At 36.7% G+C, this 18,234-nt stretch overlaps 1 protein-coding gene across 3 annotated transcripts in view; it reads right to left on the bottom strand.

Moving 5' to 3' along the window:
- The window catches only part of LOC102806187 (protein DOP1A-like), a 72,899-nt gene that overhangs the window by 24,501 nt on the left and 30,164 nt on the right, over positions 1-18,234 (bottom strand). For all 3 annotated transcript variants that reach the window (XM_085505151.1, XM_085505152.1, XM_085505153.1), the window contains 18 exons: positions 15,723-16,929; positions 14,481-14,630; positions 13,495-13,763; positions 13,226-13,378; positions 12,975-13,078; positions 10,686-12,713; positions 10,149-10,368; positions 8,761-8,961; positions 8,225-8,356; positions 7,607-7,747; positions 6,841-7,001; positions 6,397-6,593; positions 6,139-6,275; positions 5,845-5,954; positions 3,306-3,455; positions 2,412-2,473; positions 1,541-1,833; positions 983-1,188 (listed from right to left, as the gene is read on the bottom strand). In XM_085505151.1, the coding sequence (XP_085361277.1) occupies positions 983-1,188; positions 1,541-1,833; positions 2,412-2,473; positions 3,306-3,455; positions 5,845-5,954; positions 6,139-6,275; positions 6,397-6,593; positions 6,841-7,001; positions 7,607-7,747; positions 8,225-8,356; positions 8,761-8,961; positions 10,149-10,368; positions 10,686-12,713; positions 12,975-13,078; positions 13,226-13,378; positions 13,495-13,763; positions 14,481-14,630; positions 15,723-16,929 (5,921 nt within the window). The remainder of the gene's footprint in view (positions 1-982; positions 1,189-1,540; positions 1,834-2,411; positions 2,474-3,305; positions 3,456-5,844; positions 5,955-6,138; positions 6,276-6,396; positions 6,594-6,840; positions 7,002-7,606; positions 7,748-8,224; positions 8,357-8,760; positions 8,962-10,148; positions 10,369-10,685; positions 12,714-12,974; positions 13,079-13,225; positions 13,379-13,494; positions 13,764-14,480; positions 14,631-15,722; positions 16,930-18,234) is intronic.

The raw sequence follows: 18,234 nt of genomic DNA, 5'->3' as shown, positions 1-18,234 counted from the left end.
CCCTAAAAGACCAGGAGGGTAGGGAGGTAGTGGAAATTCAGGGTTGTGCCCCTAAAATACCAGGGAATAGGGAGGTAGTGGAAATTCAGGGTTGTGTCCCTAAAATACCAGGGGATAGGGAGGTAGTGGAAATTCAGGGTTGTGCCCCTAAAATACCAGGGGATAGGGAGGTAGTGGAAATTCAGGGTTGTGCCCCTAAAAGACCAGGAGGGTAGGGAGGTAGTGGAAATTCAGGGTTGTCCACTTAAGATACCAGGGGATAGGGAGGTAGTTGGAATTCAGGGTTGTCTGCTTAAAAGACCAGGGGATAGGGAGGTAGTTGGAATTCAGGGTTGTCTGCTTAAAAGACCAGGGGATAGGGAGGTAATGGAAATTCAGGGTTGTGCCCCTAAAAGAGCAGGGGATAGGGAGGTAGTGGAAATTCAGGGTTGTGCCCCTAAAAGACCAGGGGATAGGGAGGTAGTAGAAATTCAGGGTTGTGCCCCTCAAAGAGCAGGGGTTAGGGAGGTAGTGGAAATTCAGGGTTGTGCCCCTAAAAGACCAGGGGATAGGGAGGTAGTGGGAATTCAGGGTTGTGCCCCTAAAAGACCAGGGGATAGGGAGGTAGTGGAAATTCAGGGTTGTGCCCCTAAAATACCAGGGGATAGGGAGGTAGTGGAAATTCAGGGTTGTGCCCCTAAAAGACCAGGGGATAGGGAGGTAGTGGGAATTCAGGGTTGTGCCCCTAAAAGACCAGGGGATAGGGAGGTAGTGGAAATTCAGGGTTGTCTGCTTAAAAGACCAGGGGATAGGGAGGTAGTGGAAATTCAGGGTTGTGCCCCTTAAGAAACCAGGAGAAAAAGAGGTAGTGAGAATTAAGGGTTGTCCCCTTGAGAGACCCCGAGATAGGGGGTAATAAAAATTAGTTATTGACGATTTACCTGCTGTAGTTGAAACAAATGTTATAGTAAGATTACCATATGAAAAGAAAATACTGACTTACAATTGAAACTGTGGCATCATTTGTACTGGCAAGACTAATGCTAAATCTAAGAGTTTACAAGCAGCCAGGTAGAGACCCAGCCATTGCTTGGTATGAGTGGGTGGAATGCCATTCAGGGTAGAGGATTTGGTAGACTCATTAGAACCACTTGTTGTCCTCTCATCTTCACCAAATAACTGCTCTTCCATATGTAGAAACACTTGTACCTTAGATAAATGTTGGAACAAGTTAGATTTAGGGAATGTTAAAAAACCATAATGACATTCAGTACAATCAAAACAATTTATTGGTACCTTTTTGGAGACATATAAATACAGTAACTTTCTTTTATATTGATGATAAGTTATTGTAATTTTAGTAAGCACCAGACAAATTTGGTATTTCACACAGTTTAATACCATTGATTAAATTATTAACCTTATTAATCAATGATGACCTTAAGGCACAATTCAACAATAGTGGTCTGTATATGAAGACTAGCAACACATGTCTTTTTAATTTTCACTCCATATCAACACAGATAATAAAGTAACATTGGACATAAAGACAAATGATTACCATTTCAGAGATGACAGTTGGCCAGAGTCCAGTCAGATGTTGGGGTGACATTCTCAGTAGAAGAACACGAAAACACATAAACACCTGTTCATGTACTACAGGCACATGTATCAATCGTAAATTTTCAACCAATCTTTCCTGTATATCAGGAAGGAACTTTTGATACTGGTCTATTTCACTGCAGAAAATACAGAATGAAAGCCTTTTCAATAGTTGGGCTCTCTGTTCCATTTCTTGCTCTTTATTGGAGAATAGGTTCAGTGATGACGTATTATGCACTGCGGCCACTTTACCTGAAAATCAAATATTCATAATATTCTCAGTGGGGACTTTAATATAAAACAATAATAAACAAAACTAAAGTGAAAGCAGAAATCCTCTATTAGAACATGCAACAAATGACATAATGTATAAGGGTATAGCTCTAGAAAGGTACATCCCATAATACTCAATGTATATACATGTACCATCCATACATGCACAAGGACTGGTTTTAGAATAGAAGACATGCTAGATTTAGATATATTTTTAATGTTAAAATGGCCGCCAATCAGTCATATTGAAAGCAATGGTCAAACAAATTTATGTACATATGTATGACAAGATGTATGATGTAATAAAGACATTATTTTGCAGTGAAAACAATGTAATCAAAACTGGTGTATGAAGTACAATCTGTTTATCCCTAATATAATCAGATAGTTTCCATGGTAGTATGACATAGTCGTATGTACAATGAAATCAATACAGGAGATGAAAAAACAATAACTACTGCTGATGAACAATGTTGAAATCTGACAAAAATATTGTTTGAGGCCTTTCTGATCAACTCAGTTTATGATACTTCAGACAATAAAGAGTTAAGACTTACTCATCATATCTCTGTATGTTGTCTTATCATGTGTCATAAGATTGTCTATGATGGTACGCCATCTGTAAAACATGACAGCAATTATAATAGCTAACAAATGGCTATCACACACAGTTGACCCATACAGGAAATCCAGAGAAAACTAAGAGTACCCAGTAAATTAATAGTATAGCGTAGTATTAGGATTTAGCCGGCACCAGGACAACATCTACTACATTGCTATTCTATACCACTTACCAATCACTCATCTACTCGCAATGTATGATAACATATAAATATATTAAAACACAAATATTTCTAATTTTTATTGCTGCATGACAATGTGAATGCCTGGAAGGGAATGAATTTCAAGAATGTTCACTGAAACTCAATAACAGTAATAGACTCAAGCACACTTGTGTTACATGTATGTGCTAAGTTAACCCTCAAACATATATGTCACACAAACTGTACTTTCACTGAATATGGTTAATTATTGTCATTTGAATATAAGGCATTGTCATCTCTCATATTCCCATACTCCAAGCTGATTGGAAGAGAGCTGGTCATGTGGAATGCAGTAAATCTTAATATGAAAATCATGCTGACATGAACATACCATGCTGATTGCTGAATTGTGAGCAAACTAGGATATCAAAATGCAGAAAAAGTCTGTACGAATAGGTTCGGCAAACATGATTACTGTGACAATCAGAACAATATTGTCAATACAGATGTTGTACTATTTTACTTGCTTGGCATGAGTAGCTGATAAACGTTGCTAACACAACATAATATGCACTGAATTTGACTGTGCCTTGGTAAATAATTGTCACATCCGAGATACAAATATTCATATACACCTAAGTTGCATATAATGATTTTGTTGGTATATGCCTCATATAAATAACTTACCCATGTATACATATGGCATCCATTTGAAAGAAATTTGCATCTAAAAATAGTTCATTGGTATCTTTTCTCCAAGCTCTTCTGGTGTACTGGTAACCACTGAGACTAGACAGTAGAGCAACACAGGCACGGAAAGCTGGCATGTTGCCAGAACTAAGAAAAAAATGGACAATCACATTGAATCATTATATAATATATTTACAGATGAAACAATAATGATGTCAATAACAGTGTTTTCACAGTTAAAGATTAACACATCAGAGTAGCATACAGACAAATGTTAAAGGGGAACTAAATAGAGCCTAATTTGGTGTTTGTATTTATCAAGTTATGTATATTGATTATAAATTTGAAAAAAAAATAGAAAAAAAATGATTATCTTCAGAGTTATGGTGATTTAAATATGAGAAACCATAAACCTGCGAAGGATTTTTGTTTGCGCCATCTTGCCATAAAAAAACACCCTCATGAGGTATAAACAGGTAAGATAACAAAGCATGATAACAAAATAGTATCTGATTAAATATAAGCAACTTAGGGAGCCATAGTTGGCTGAACTGGTGAATTGACTTCTAGTCTAGATTGTTTCGACTTTTACGTTAATATTATTTACAGGCATATCAACATACAAACATTATGGATGTGCGATTGATCGAGACAGGCATTTTGTTTTCTTTTTTGTCTAACTGTCTAATAAATGCTGTTTCCAGTACTGCACTGTGCGGGGTTCAAATTATTCAAAGTATGGATGCTGGAGTATGCAATCTTGAGTTCGTAGGGTGGTGGTGGAAACATTTTCGTCCATGTATTCACGGGACTGCACTGGCAAATCATGGGACAATTGTCACAGGAACACCAAGCAGATTGTTCACAGACTTCCGTGAAATTTGAAATAAAACTATCATCCGAACAAGGGGAATTATACTCATGGACCAACTCAGAAAAGATGATTTTGTTTTGGAGTTAAACACTAACAACAACGAAAAATTATCCCAAAAAATTATTCGTTCACCACGCCGGGCTCGGGAAAATAATACTTCTTTTTGAAAAAAAAATGCGTCATTGATTTACACAACACTTACAATGAAGAAACAAACATGTTCATAACAAACACACATTTTATTACAATACGATTTACATACCGTCTGAATTTACGGTGAAATAATGGGTAGGGTTTGTGGGGAAACAGTCAATGGCATTTATCATTATCTTCGTTTTGGTATGTTTTTGATCGAACTTGTAGTAATTTGCATGTCAATCACGAGTTCGCAGGAACAGAACTGATCGTAATTTGTTTAAGGTAAACAAACATAATTCAGAAATTAAGCACCTCCATACAGATCAAAGTGTATCAGATAATTCTAGTGATGATGATTATTTGTTTAATGTCCATGATAAATATGGTGGGAAGCTACCATTTATTAAGTTGAATGTGAATGATAATTTTCTTGAATTTATGTTGGACTCTGGTGCATCTTGTAATGTTTTAAACAGAAACGATTTCGTTATTATAAGTGAAACTGTAACCTTTGTGCCAACCAACAAAAATGTATTTACATATGGAAATCAACAGAAAGTAGATGTGCTAGGTACTGTTAACGCTAATGTTGACTTGGGTGGGCGATTTGAAAATCTGAAATTCATGGTCGTTGATAATGGGGATTCGTCTATTTTAGGATATCCGTCCGCAAGTCAACTTGGGTTTATACAGATCAATCCTAGTCACTCTAATACTGCATCATTTGTCGAAAAAAATATGTCCTCGAATTCTGAACAAGGTTGCTCTCGCACATCTGTATTTCATAATATTGAATCTACATTGAATACTAATGATTTGAATATTCCAGGTGTTCCGGTCTCGGTGCATGCAATTGTATAGAAATATACAAATGTTTTCACTGGGATGGGAAAATATTCTGCTAAGAGAATTAAATTACATGTGGACACAAATGTCAAGCCTGTAAGTCAAAATCATAGACGCATTCCATATCATTTACGAAAGAAAGTTGAAAGAGTACTGCGTTCTTTGGAAGAAGCGGATATCTTGGAAAAAGTGGATGGTCCAATGCCATGGGTAAGTCCCATTGTTGTCGTTCCAAAACCCAATACTGTTAATGTACGGATACGTTGAGACTACAGGGCTCCTAATTTGACAATACAACGCGAAAGGCATGTGACACCCATTGTCCAAGAACTTAATTATAAGCAACAACAATTTTAAAATACACTATTCTTGAAAAAAACTAAATAACAATCTCCACCAGTGACGACAATGTGATGGAAATGACACAGGTTTGCATTTGATATGTTGATTCATGATAACAAAAATATAATTAATTTTCATAACAATACAAAGAATATCTTAAAGCAGGAGGGTGGTCACCTGCGCACACATGGGCATTGAGTCCCAAGCAACGATAACAACACACTCTAAAAATGCAAAGGCTCATGGGTATATGCTTGTTTGTAAACAATGACACGCCATGGCTTTCTGATGCATGAACAGCAAAAACGCCTATTGGAAATGAGGTTCATTATGTACCTGTGATTTTTGAGATAGGGTGTTACATTCAAACTGATTTGCTGTAGTAATGGTACAACTTTTTCTTTCTCATCACTACCATAGATTACATCAAGTAATTGAGCCAATATCTGAAATGTAAATAATTGTAAAACATTAGATATTATTAGTTAGTAAAAGTTAATGAAAGATAAAGCCACACCAGCGATTTCAGAGAATATAAAACCATACCAGTAGTTTCAGAGTAGACAAAGTCATATTTCAATAGTTTCAGAGAAGACAAAGCCAAGTAACTTGATCAAAGCACTATCTTACCTCTGACAACAGTGTCAAAGCCTGTACACTTTGTGAAACCTGACAAATAGGACTTGATGAACCAGATGGAGGTACCAATTCTTGTTTACTGCTTTTACTAGACATTTCTATTTCTGGCACTGGAAGACTATCTTCCACTGTCAAAAGAAATATAAAGACAGTTATTTTTTTTAATTTAAATTATGTCAATTATTGCAAGTAACATAGTTTGAACAATCTTATCTCTGCTACTGAGTTTCTAATCACATGATGACTTACAGTCAAGATCTTCAGTGTATGCATCATGTGGACCAGTAATCACAGATTTCCTGCTTCTCAGCCATTTACTATGTCCCAGTGAAGAAGCGACAATTTGATTGGTATTTTCTATTAATTTATGCGTGAGTTCTTGGAGGTCTTTTTGATCTTTGCGATCAGTGAAACTTGGACACTTCATCACATACTCATTGAGAATTCTGTAAATATAACAAAAATAATTGTTTCTAATTTGTATGGTTATTAATGTAAGAAACTACCATTACTTAATTTGACACAAGGGTATATATAGTTGTGTTATCAAGTTCATGCATTTACCACTTAAGTTTCATGCACACTTGCTAATACTAGTAAGTGATTCTAAAACATCGTTTAAAACACAAGAGCTATTGCTGTCAGCTGTCAAGTTATCAGTCAGACAACCAATACAGAATTTGTTAGACTCACCCAAGAAGCAAAAACTGTCCTTGCGGTGATAGATTTAGTTGTAATCCTTCTTTCAAGAGTGCTTGTACACCCGGCCAGGAATCAACCAGCTGTGATGTGGACACTTTACAAATATACTGATAGAAAAACTGGAGGATATTTACTTCCAAAGAAGGCTGGTTCTGCAGAGAATATAGTAAAGAGTTCAACATTACTTTCTAATTCTATCTACAGATAGTGATCAATGAAACTTGAGTTCTATCATTCTATCACCAGAGGGTGCTTCATGAAACAGTAAGTTATATCAACAGAGGGCGCTTGATGAAACAGTAAGTTATATCAACAGAGGGCGCTTGATGAAACAGTAAGTTATATCAACATAGGGTGCTTCATGAAACAGTAAGTTATATCAACAGAGGGCGCTTCATGAAACAGCAAGTTATATCAACAGAGGGCGCTTCATGAAACAGTAAGTTATATCAACATCGGGTGCTTAATGAAACAGTAAGTTATATCAACAGAGGGCGCTTCATGAAACAGTAAGTTATATCAACAGAGGGCGCTTCATGAAACAGTAAGTTATATCAACAGAGCACTCCCTGCAAGAGCTCAATTTCATCATAGAATTATTTCATCACAATACCTGTTAAATGTTTTTCAGAAACAAGATATTAGACAAATACGAGAATAGCTATCAAGAAATAATGTAATTGTTTCTGTTTGTGTGCTGAATCCAAAATGGAGTATGTGTTAGCAACCTAGAAAAAAGCAACAATGTGGCACTTACCTTGTCTTTTATAGTATATGGCGGTGATTTGAGGACTTGTCTGATTGTTTGCATAACAGTATCTGTGGGCATTGCTTTAACTGCACATACTAGGTCTACTAATAATAACTGTTCCTCATTTGCTTCTTGTATGACAACAACCTGTGAATAAGACATGTAAATAATATAAACTGTGCATAGAAAAAAATGTGCATGTGACTGTGTACTTTGCTACCAGCCCCAAAAAAATAGTTGCAAAGTATTTTTGTTACCAGAGTTGAAGGGATATGTTGTCAAGATGTGGGTAGACACAGTTACATTTCACATTGGAGAAACTATAGATAGGCATAAATTCAACCACAAATATAGATTTGTCACACAGCATTTTGTAGCTTTACAATCTAAACTATAGCTGATAGACGACATTTTTCATAGACTTATAATTTCTTTTTAACTTTGGCCCAAATGGACATAATTACTACATTTCCTGATAAAAAAATTATGTGCTTTAATTTTGTTACTTTGTTACAAAACATTCTCAACATTGCTTTGCATTGATGTGTAATCTGTGAACCAGAATCTGGGCAATATGTCAGCTTCCAAACAAAGGGTCAAAATGGATGGTATATGCTGAGTTACCTTTCTTGTACCAAGTACAGGTCTACTGTGCTTTCTCCTATCACTCCATACAACTGCTATAGCACCCAATAAATTGATACCATGATGCAATGCTATAGGACTCAAAAACTCCAATATCTGCTGACGAACAGCCTAAAGAGAAAAGAAAACAGGTCAACCACAATTATCACCAATAACTCTATTTTACAAACTGTCTGTGAATATTGACTATCCTATGGATGCCAACAACAAAAATATGAACTGAAGATGAACTTCAGAGAAAAAATTAATTCATGGAAAATACAATAAATATATTCAGAACATAAACAATTTTTGTTTCATTCTATTGAGCCTCAGCGCATCACATCTATACTAGTAAGGTTTCTATTTGATGGTAATCTACTGTGTGCATCAGGAGTGACGCATAGGATTGTCAGCTTTTACATCGTCTTGGACAGGGTGCTATGAATGCCAGCAAATATGTACTCTTAATCCTGAGTGATCAAACTCTTGATGAACATGATAACCATTGGGTCATATATAGACTTAGTACTCACCCTTGGTGTACCTATAACCCAGTTAGCTTCCTTCATCTCCTTCATATAAGCATCTGAACTAATTTGCGCTGACTCACAGTTATGGATTGCAGACCAAAGGACAGCCACGGTAGACATGATACGAGGTAAGATGGCCAATAGACCTTTACGAGACTCAGTTACTGGATTGGCACTCTGAGCATTGGCACTGGCTGATGTGCCCTGTGGGTGAAGCAGTGTCTCTCTACATTGGTCATCATTAACATACATCATGTGACAATTATTCCTCTAGAGTGGATGCAGAGTGGATAGAAAATAGAAAAGAAAGAGGACAGAGGATGGAAAGAGGGATCACAATAATTCATGAAATGACATGTTAGCAATGAATGGACCAAAATGAATTAATTTCAAACACAAATAAATAAAGAAGATGAAAATTGAATTATTAAACAACATTTTGATAAAATAACAACAGAAATACAAGAATTAAACATACATGAAATACAACAAAGAAAGATAAATTGTGAAAAATAAAAATTAACAATCCAACGTCAAAAGAATATGAAAACAACAATACAGGATTCAGAAAGGGAAGAGAACATTTGGTAAAAGACAAAAAGAGTTAGTATTAAATGAGAAATTAAAAAGACATACTTATCAGTAATAAGTACACAGTAGGATGACATAATACAAGGTATTACTAAGATACCACAATGTATGCACAAAGACAATATAGCAGTAGCATTGACTGATGTGTTGTGGCAGTTGATGTGATTCCATACAGTCTGAGGGAATACTTTGCAGTATCCTTTAATAATCTTATTATACATCTTTGCAAACCAACATTATTAAACTTTCTAGCTATTAATTTTGTTTATTAACTATGCGCCGACAGCTTGGAAATACTGTGTATTGTAATTATTCTAAATTTGGAATGCCTATCTCCTAATATGGTAGGATGCAGATACCCATGCAAAACCAAAAGAATACAGTATGATGTAACTTATGTCAGCACAGTGACAGATGTACACAGTAGGATGACAATTCACAGTATTCAATAGAACGATGTACTTAATCAAAACAAATATGGGTAACGTCACATTAGATTGCAAGTTGTCATACGTACAAGACGGTTGGCAAAAATTATGTCACAGTGTAGTATCCTTTGAGAATCATATAAGTACAGACGTAAGTAGGTTAACTTTATACACCACTTACTGAACATGTATAAGCTCTATCAGAAATGTATCTCCAATAGAAGCGCATATAAACCAAAAATTGCAATTGTTGTCTACTGAACGATTAGAATATCACTTATTTTGACTTTTGTAATTTACATAAGCGTATGTGCTTCTAATAGAGCAAATATCACTGCAACAGACATCATGCTGAATGTAAGAATTGTGTACCTTATTTTTATCACCACTCAGTGCACCTAACAGATTGCTTAGCAGCTGTGCAGGATTCACAGCATCAGGTTCCTGGCTTGGAGCGGTGACAGCATGGCGAGAACTGACAGCTGATAGGTTGGTGGTACTTTCCAGCAAGCAGTAATGACACACTGTAGTTAGACCTTCCAGTAAGGAGATGGTGTGGTCAGGAGGAATGTACTCTAGTTTAGTCATCATTCTGAAAGTTAACAAGTCGATGTCAATACTGGTACTGAATTACAATTTAAGAAGCCAGGAAACAACATGGCCATTAGTCAGCTATTTTGAATCACATAAAAATATAAACGGATGTTCATATCAAGTTTTAATATTTAATCATTTTGTGATTTTATTTTGATGAAAATGAAACTGAAGAGAGTAACAAGTTTAATAAATAGTCAACAGTTGGGAACAAATGACATACAATCCGAAATGATTGTAACATTCCTGGAGCCTCCCCCATTTAAAAAGACTGCCCTCTACTGGCAATAAACAGAGCTTAAATGTGATACTTGCCTTTTTTCTTTTTGGAAACCACCATTACTGTCGTAGAGATATGCCAAACTTTCTAAGTTTTTACAAATTTGATTGCCTACTGGAACAACAATGTTACTTAATCCTTTGTCTAAGTATGGCAAACTATCAGTAACTATGGCAACCCATTGACGATGTACATGACTCATATGTGGTTGTCTTAATGCACTTAGAATAGCACATAGAAACATTCCTTGGCATGCGATCCTCTCAGACTGTACAAATCGTAGTGAAGACATCTGAGGCTGGAAATTGGGTTTGACATGTTCCCATTCAAGGCTGTCATCATCTGTACTGGAGTCTTTGGTTTCCCTCGGGGAGAAGAGCTGTTCTTCCAGTATCATAATGGTATGGACAAGCTGTAGAAGATGAATCTGTACTGCTTGGGAACTCTTATCAGACATATTAAACCCAGCACTGTACTGTCGAAGAGCTTGTTTACGTGCATTCAACACAGTCGCCAATAAACAATGGAGAATAGCTTTCTGTACTTTGCATCTTGAGAGTAGGTCTTTGATGAACGTTGCTGTTCCTCTACCACTTTCCTTCACAACATAAACAAGCTCACCAAGAATTTTTGTCATGATTTCAATGCTGAGAATCTGCACATCTTTGTTGCCTCGAATGTCTTCCGAGGTTGCCGGCATGTCCTTGGGATAGTAGCCCCGGATGAAATACATACATGTAGATATCAAGATTTCCAGATAGGTGTTACTTCTGAAGCTAGCAATGGCTTCTAGTGGAAGCTCATCATAGAAACTCTTGCCTACAATTGATCTCTTATGTCTTGCTAGCAGGTTCTGCAGAGTGACTAGATGAGGTGTGTGAATGCTACTGATGCTAGTTGATGATGCCGCACACACGAAAGGTCTGGGACTCACCTGTAGGATGTTTCTCAAAGCTGATAAGACGTAGATTGTTCTTTGTGAATCATAAACTTGTTTATACATCAACATATGTTGATGTAGTGGATGTACATTATTTACTGAACGTCTTGCTTCAGAGGCAAACGATGTGGAACTAATCTTTCTGCTTGGGGTATCCATATCACCAGGTTCGGTGTCAATTTCTGATATTTTTGGATCAAAATTGTCCCAATCAAACTCCTCGCCACCCTCATCATCGGCACTAGCCCCATGATCATCCACACTGCCTCTGGGATCATCCTCTATATGACTCTCTGCATCTGTCTTGGAAACAGCAGTATCTTCATCTTTGGATTCATCTTCTATCTCTCTAACATCAGGTGGTGCTGCCACTGGTACAACACGATTTAATAACTCTATGACAATTCCTCTCGCTATCTCTTCAGCAGATTCACTAACATTGTAGGAGTATGACTCTAGACATGTGTGCTCATCTGAGGAGTCAGCTCTGGCCTGGTCATTTTCCAGACTTTCAGCTCTGACCTGGTCTAGACTATCTTGTGAACTATTTGGTACACCTTGAACCACAGTAGATCTTCCTGCAGCCTGTGAACTCACTTCGCTTCCAGACTCGCTTTCAAGGGAATGCTGTGATCCAAACGGATTGACAATCACACTCATAGGTTCCATTTCTTTGGCAGACGGTAGCTGGTATGTAATGCCTTTATTTGTCTTGGTGATAGACTTGCCTTTGTCATCCATACTGGTCATAGCAAACACTGGCATCTGCTTCTCCATATTTCTCATTAGTTCCCTGGTGCCATCTCTCTCAATGTAATAACTTATCTCCCCATCTACATTAGCAATGCTGCGAATTCGGTTTTCTGCTGCATCATAAGCATTGTCTTTTGCTCGTTCCTCTTGAGACTGAATTCTGAGTTGTGCGTGCAAAGCATCTGTTGAATTGAGTTTCAGGAACTGAACTGATACACGTGCAGTCTTTGGATGCAGAAGAACTAATAGCATGGGTTCCAGTATGCGAGCCACATCTCCTCTCTCTATGGCGTGGTTCAACCATGCCGATACAACAGATTTAGTAATGCTGTCAGCGTCATATAGACGATCAAGAACATTCAACATGCATCTGTAAATAAAATAAAATAATAATTTTAATTATGTCTAGTATAAAAACAATGTGGTTTCTTCCAATTGCCACATAGGATTGGTTCACATGACCATGACCAAAAATCTCTACCTACCCAGAATTTATTGTAAAATTGTTATTTATTACTAAATTTCAAGACTTGTATGCTACTGCCCTTTATGGTAGCAATTTCATTACACCAAACATCTTGATATATTTATTTAGTTCAGTTTTCAATTTGAGTAATAAGATTGTAAATACCTGTCGAATGTCCTGGCTTTACCACTGGCACTTGTAGTGAGTATCCTACCACGAATGAGATGCCATAATAAAGAAAATTTGACGTGGCCTTCTATGGAGACAGCCTGCAATGACACAAACATTTACATGACAACTAAATTCATCTGAATATCACATGACATTTGTATGACAAATGTAAATCTTAAATTTATTCAGACTACCTGGTCAAATTTGTATGAATGGATAGGGGTCAAAGTTTAAAGAAATGTTACCTTGTCTTCATGAACCAGTGATCTGCCAATAACATCTTCACATACAGTCATAGAGGGCGCTATACTATGTAACTGATAAAACAGATCAGCAGCTTTTTGATGGTACTGTGGTGTCTGCGCACTCAACCAACCCCATAGATTGAATGCAACCATCTAGAAAAAATTATATACTGTTTTAATTTTACATACATAGCAGCAATTAACATAGCACTGAAAACACACCAAAAGTACATACCGGTATATCTCATATTCAACAAATCACAGCTTACCTGAAAGAATGATGTATGCTGGGTAATAAAATCCAAATGAATCTGAGCAATAGCTGGTACAATGACAACAGAGACTTTGCCAGCATTGGGTCTTACAGTGGTTGGCATAGATGGAATTAGTGATTTCTCACTATCTGGAGTTGACACAGATTTTGTCAAATTGATCAAGTCCAGCATTGTGCTGACAGCAGTGCTCTGAATCTCAAAGTTACAGACAAAACATGAACACGTGATGAGAGCCTGCAGCCAATCAGGTAAGGTACTGTCTCCTGTAAATACAAAGTATCATTGTCAAGGTGTTATCAGTAAAGACATTTTGTTTTGAAATCTGATTCAATATTGTAACAATAATTTATTCACAGACTTATGTAAAATAATCTATAAATACATTGACTGATGCATCATGGGTACATTAAGTGTATTAATGGCAGTGTTGAAAACTAACACAGAGCTTAGAACTTTACAGAAGAGCTGACAAGTTTGAAAACTCCTTTAGTTTGTTGATGACCATAAAAAATGTTAACATTTAAGGCAACTAATATCTTTCTGAGTCACCAAAATTACACCTTACCTCTGCATGCATCTATCTATGAAGCACACTGTATCATACAATAATATTTTTTTCATACAACAAGTTTCCCAGATTTTAATATACTAATGAATAAATTCCAACAAGTTTACCCAGGTGAATTTTTAAATAAAATTTGTTTCTAAATGTTTTATAAATTTTGAACAAGAAGAAAACTTGACCAATTGCAATGCTTTATCAGACATCTCAAATGAGTGAATGAAAAAAACTGCAAAGACTTGTGGGTAATGTGAATTGCCAAAAAACTTGCATAATAATGTAAACATCTTCTTTGGATTGAAATTAAAATTATTTTAGAATAAATGCTCTATATTAAGTATCTAATTATTAAAAAAACAATCACACCTTCATAAATTCAGTATTAACACTTATCTATAGGCAGTTCAGTTAGTCTCACCTTTGTAGAGGGCTTCTTGCAGCATACTGGCAGTCACATGCTCATCACAATATAGTGGAAAGCAGGAAAATTCTACCAGTAAACGACATGCAGTGGTGAATGCTTCAACTTGGGCTTTAGGTAAGGATCTACCTTCTAATAATACAGACTCTGTTATACAAGCATGGCAAAAATTAGTTGTCACAGTGTGCATGAAATATACCATTATTATTCACAGATAGCAATGAATAATCTGATAATTTGATAATCTGAGTGTATAACACATGTATAGGTGAAGGCAGTAATTACACATCAATAAAATTGTGACAATGACAACAATATTTATATGCTGTGACAAATCTTGCAATAACAATAACAAACTAAGGTATAAATTCTGTAAAAAAAATCACAAGTGCAAGTGGCTCAATGATATGAGAATACTATAAAAATGAGCCAAGGCAGACATTGATATTAGTGGCAACACAGAGCTCAAAGCAGACAAGGCAGATATGTTGAGCTCAAAAGAAATGACAAAGAAAGTTATGAGAAATATATGCCATGCATGAAAACAATGATGCTGATGAAATGAAACATACTCAAAACATGCCTACATTCACATACTATACTGATATGCAGACATAAACTACAAAGACACTACCATTGGGTGGGAACACACAATTTCTCTTAATGTCTACTTGATGTACTACCGTACAACGGTCTTACTCTCTATTTCTATTTCATTCAAACTATTCTGTGATGCAACTACCACATGCAGATAAATACAGCATTGCATTCTTTGTACAATAACAACAAATAAGTCCAGTAAAACTAATCAACAACACAGTTACAAAATCAACAGACTTATCACCATACATGTTGTATTACACAAATACACAGTTACACTCAACTAACTTAACAAAAACCTAACCATCATAACACTACACTAAGTCAATTGCGTTATGCTGCCAGAATGTTTCCAAAAATGAATTTAGTTTCCTGTACTGCAATTCCTACTTACATACTAACTTTTAGGGTTTTATACATTCAGTTTTTTTTTTCATACTTTTAAATATACAATTAAAATTAACTCTTTGAAGGAATATCCAAAACAGCGTAGTGAGTTGATGAGTATGCTGAATGACTTGAATGATAGCGCCCACAGGATTTCAAGGTTTAAATTGAGGGGTAATTCATTATTCAGAATCATTGGATGAAACAAAGGAATATTTGATGATTTAGACTATGCTGACTAAGAACACCCACCTCTGTATCGAAGGAACACTATGTCTCTCTCAGTCCGATAACCAGTAGATGGATGATGATGATGATGATGGTTATGAGAAGAACTGTCATGCACAAACATAGTCCAACCACCCGAGATATGAACCTTTTTAAAAAGAAAGGTGCTGTAAAGAAGAACGTCTGCAGTACAGAGAAGACCCCCACCGGTATCGGCGGCAGTGGAAGTGTCAGAAGCAGTTGGCAAAGTCTCTTCTTCATCACCAAGGCAACAAGTTGAAGAATTTTTACCTGAGGTTGTGATGTACTCCATACAAGTACCTACTATTTCAGAACAAGGTAAAATCTTAGTTGTAACAAATTTGGCGAAGAAGTTCTGGTAACATCGCATGCATGCCTGGATGAGAAACAAAGGAGGGGGTTCCTTCTCACTCTCATGTCTGGCATGTGGGATATTCACCAGGGTATCATCCATATCATCTTGTTCCACATGGCTTGCCTGTGAATCATCAGAAATAGTGCCTTCATCCTCATCATCTTTACAACTTTCTACTTCTACAGGTGGATTCAGTCTCCCAGGGGGGCTGATCTTACCAGTTTTCATAAGAGCTGCTTCTGTTGTTGATTGTACAGCTTGGTTAACAATGTCTTTGCCATCTTTACTAGACTTAACCGAACTAGAGTCTGCATCACCCCAAGACACATTGGTCTCATTCATCCTATCAATAGGGATTTCATCTTCCTCAAGAAGATTTGGATCAAACTTTTCATCTTCTTCCTCCTCCAGTTTTTCTATTTCTTCTGGAAATACTTCCTCAGATGATGACTGCTCTTTATGTTCAAGCTCAGACACCCCATACTCAGCTCCCTCCTCCACCTCTTTACCAACCCCTTCTGATTCATTCTTCTCCCTCACTTCTCCATCCTCTGAATCAACAGGTTGTATTTCCTTTTTTTGCTCTTCTGTGGCTTTATCAGTAGCCTTCCCTTCCTCTTGGTCTGAAATGGAAGCCTCCACCACATGATCATCATGCTCACCAGACTGCGTCACTGTGCCATCAACAGGAGTGGTAGCCATGGAGGGGAGGACTTTGGTCAGAATTTTATTACATAGTTTCAAGCCATCATTAATGTCGTCAACACTGACAATAGAAGCATGATTGGTTAGAGAGATCGTGATTTGACACAAAAGTTCGGGCAAGTGTTCCGTCTGAGTTTCCATGTAGGTTTCCTGTGTATAAGCAAACAAAATTAATTATAAAATTTGCTAGAAGAAAAATTTGCAACATTTGTAAATAGATCTTGTTATACACATTTATTTTGTGTTTAAAAAAATAAATAATTGTAAGCAATTTCTTCCAACATACTTCATACATGTATCACTGTATAAAATTAAATTTTCAAACTTGCAGTGATGCAATGTGGCAACATGTATTCATATTAACAATGATAGTAATTTCATTATATCATCACTCACTTATAATACACATATAACAAGTCATTGAAAATGACACAGTCCCCGTTAAATTTTTGAAAGGTCTCTTTGTGCTCGTCATATTAAAGCGGAGGGGTTGTCGCGAGCGTATCCTTGAAACTTGAGTCCCAAGTGGCATATACAACAGATTATTTATTCACATCAAATTCAAACACGTGTTGCATGACGACCCCTCCGGTTTAAGACAGCAACGAAAAACATAGATCAAAAGTGAAAGCATGTCCAAGTTATCACATTTTAAACAAACAAGATGGCCGCCAGTTGGCCATCTTTGATCCAATTGCAAAAGAAATTGTCATGGACATGTATCCTAACATGTATAATCTATGTACCAAATTTCAATGAAAACTGACAAAACATGTAAAAAATACGACATTTTCCAAAAACAAGATAGCTGCCAGTCGGCCATTTTGAATTGAATCGCTAAACCACTTCATGTGCATAAGTCCCACATAAAGTACTAGACACATACAAAGAATGAACGGAATGGGTCCAAAAGATTCTGAAATATGACTCTGGACGGGCTGACGCACAGACGGACTGACGCACGGACGGACAGACAGACACACGGACAGACAGACACACGGACAGACGGACTCACGGACAGTCGGAAACATGTATCATAACATGTATAATCTATGTACCAAATTTGAATGAAAACTGACAAAGCATGTCCAAAATACAACATTTTCAAAAAACAAGATGGCTGCCAGTCGGCCATTTTGAATCGAATCGCTAAACCATTGCATGTGCATATGTCCCACATAAAGTACTAGGGACATGCACAGAATGAACGGAAAAGGTCTAAATGATTCTGAGATATGACTCCGGACGGACGCACGAACGGAGACCAAATTATAAGTCCCCAATTTCGTACTTCGTCGGAACGGGGACTAATAACGTGCACTGTTTATAATGGTTATAGCCACATCATCCAGGGTTCAAAATTAATATTTTCTCAGTTTGCTGAGGTACCAGTTTTAATAGTTGGTAGTCCCATAGTGACATTTGTTAGTTCATCAGGTTTAGTTGATACTTACA

The sequence above is a fragment of the Saccoglossus kowalevskii genome, chromosome 11 (genome assembly GCF_978046115.1).
Source record: "Saccoglossus kowalevskii chromosome 11, keSacKowa6.1, whole genome shotgun sequence".
In the NCBI taxonomy this organism is placed as follows: Eukaryota; Metazoa; Hemichordata; class Enteropneusta; family Harrimaniidae; genus Saccoglossus; species Saccoglossus kowalevskii.
This window is presented reverse-complemented; position numbering and strand designations above follow the sequence as displayed.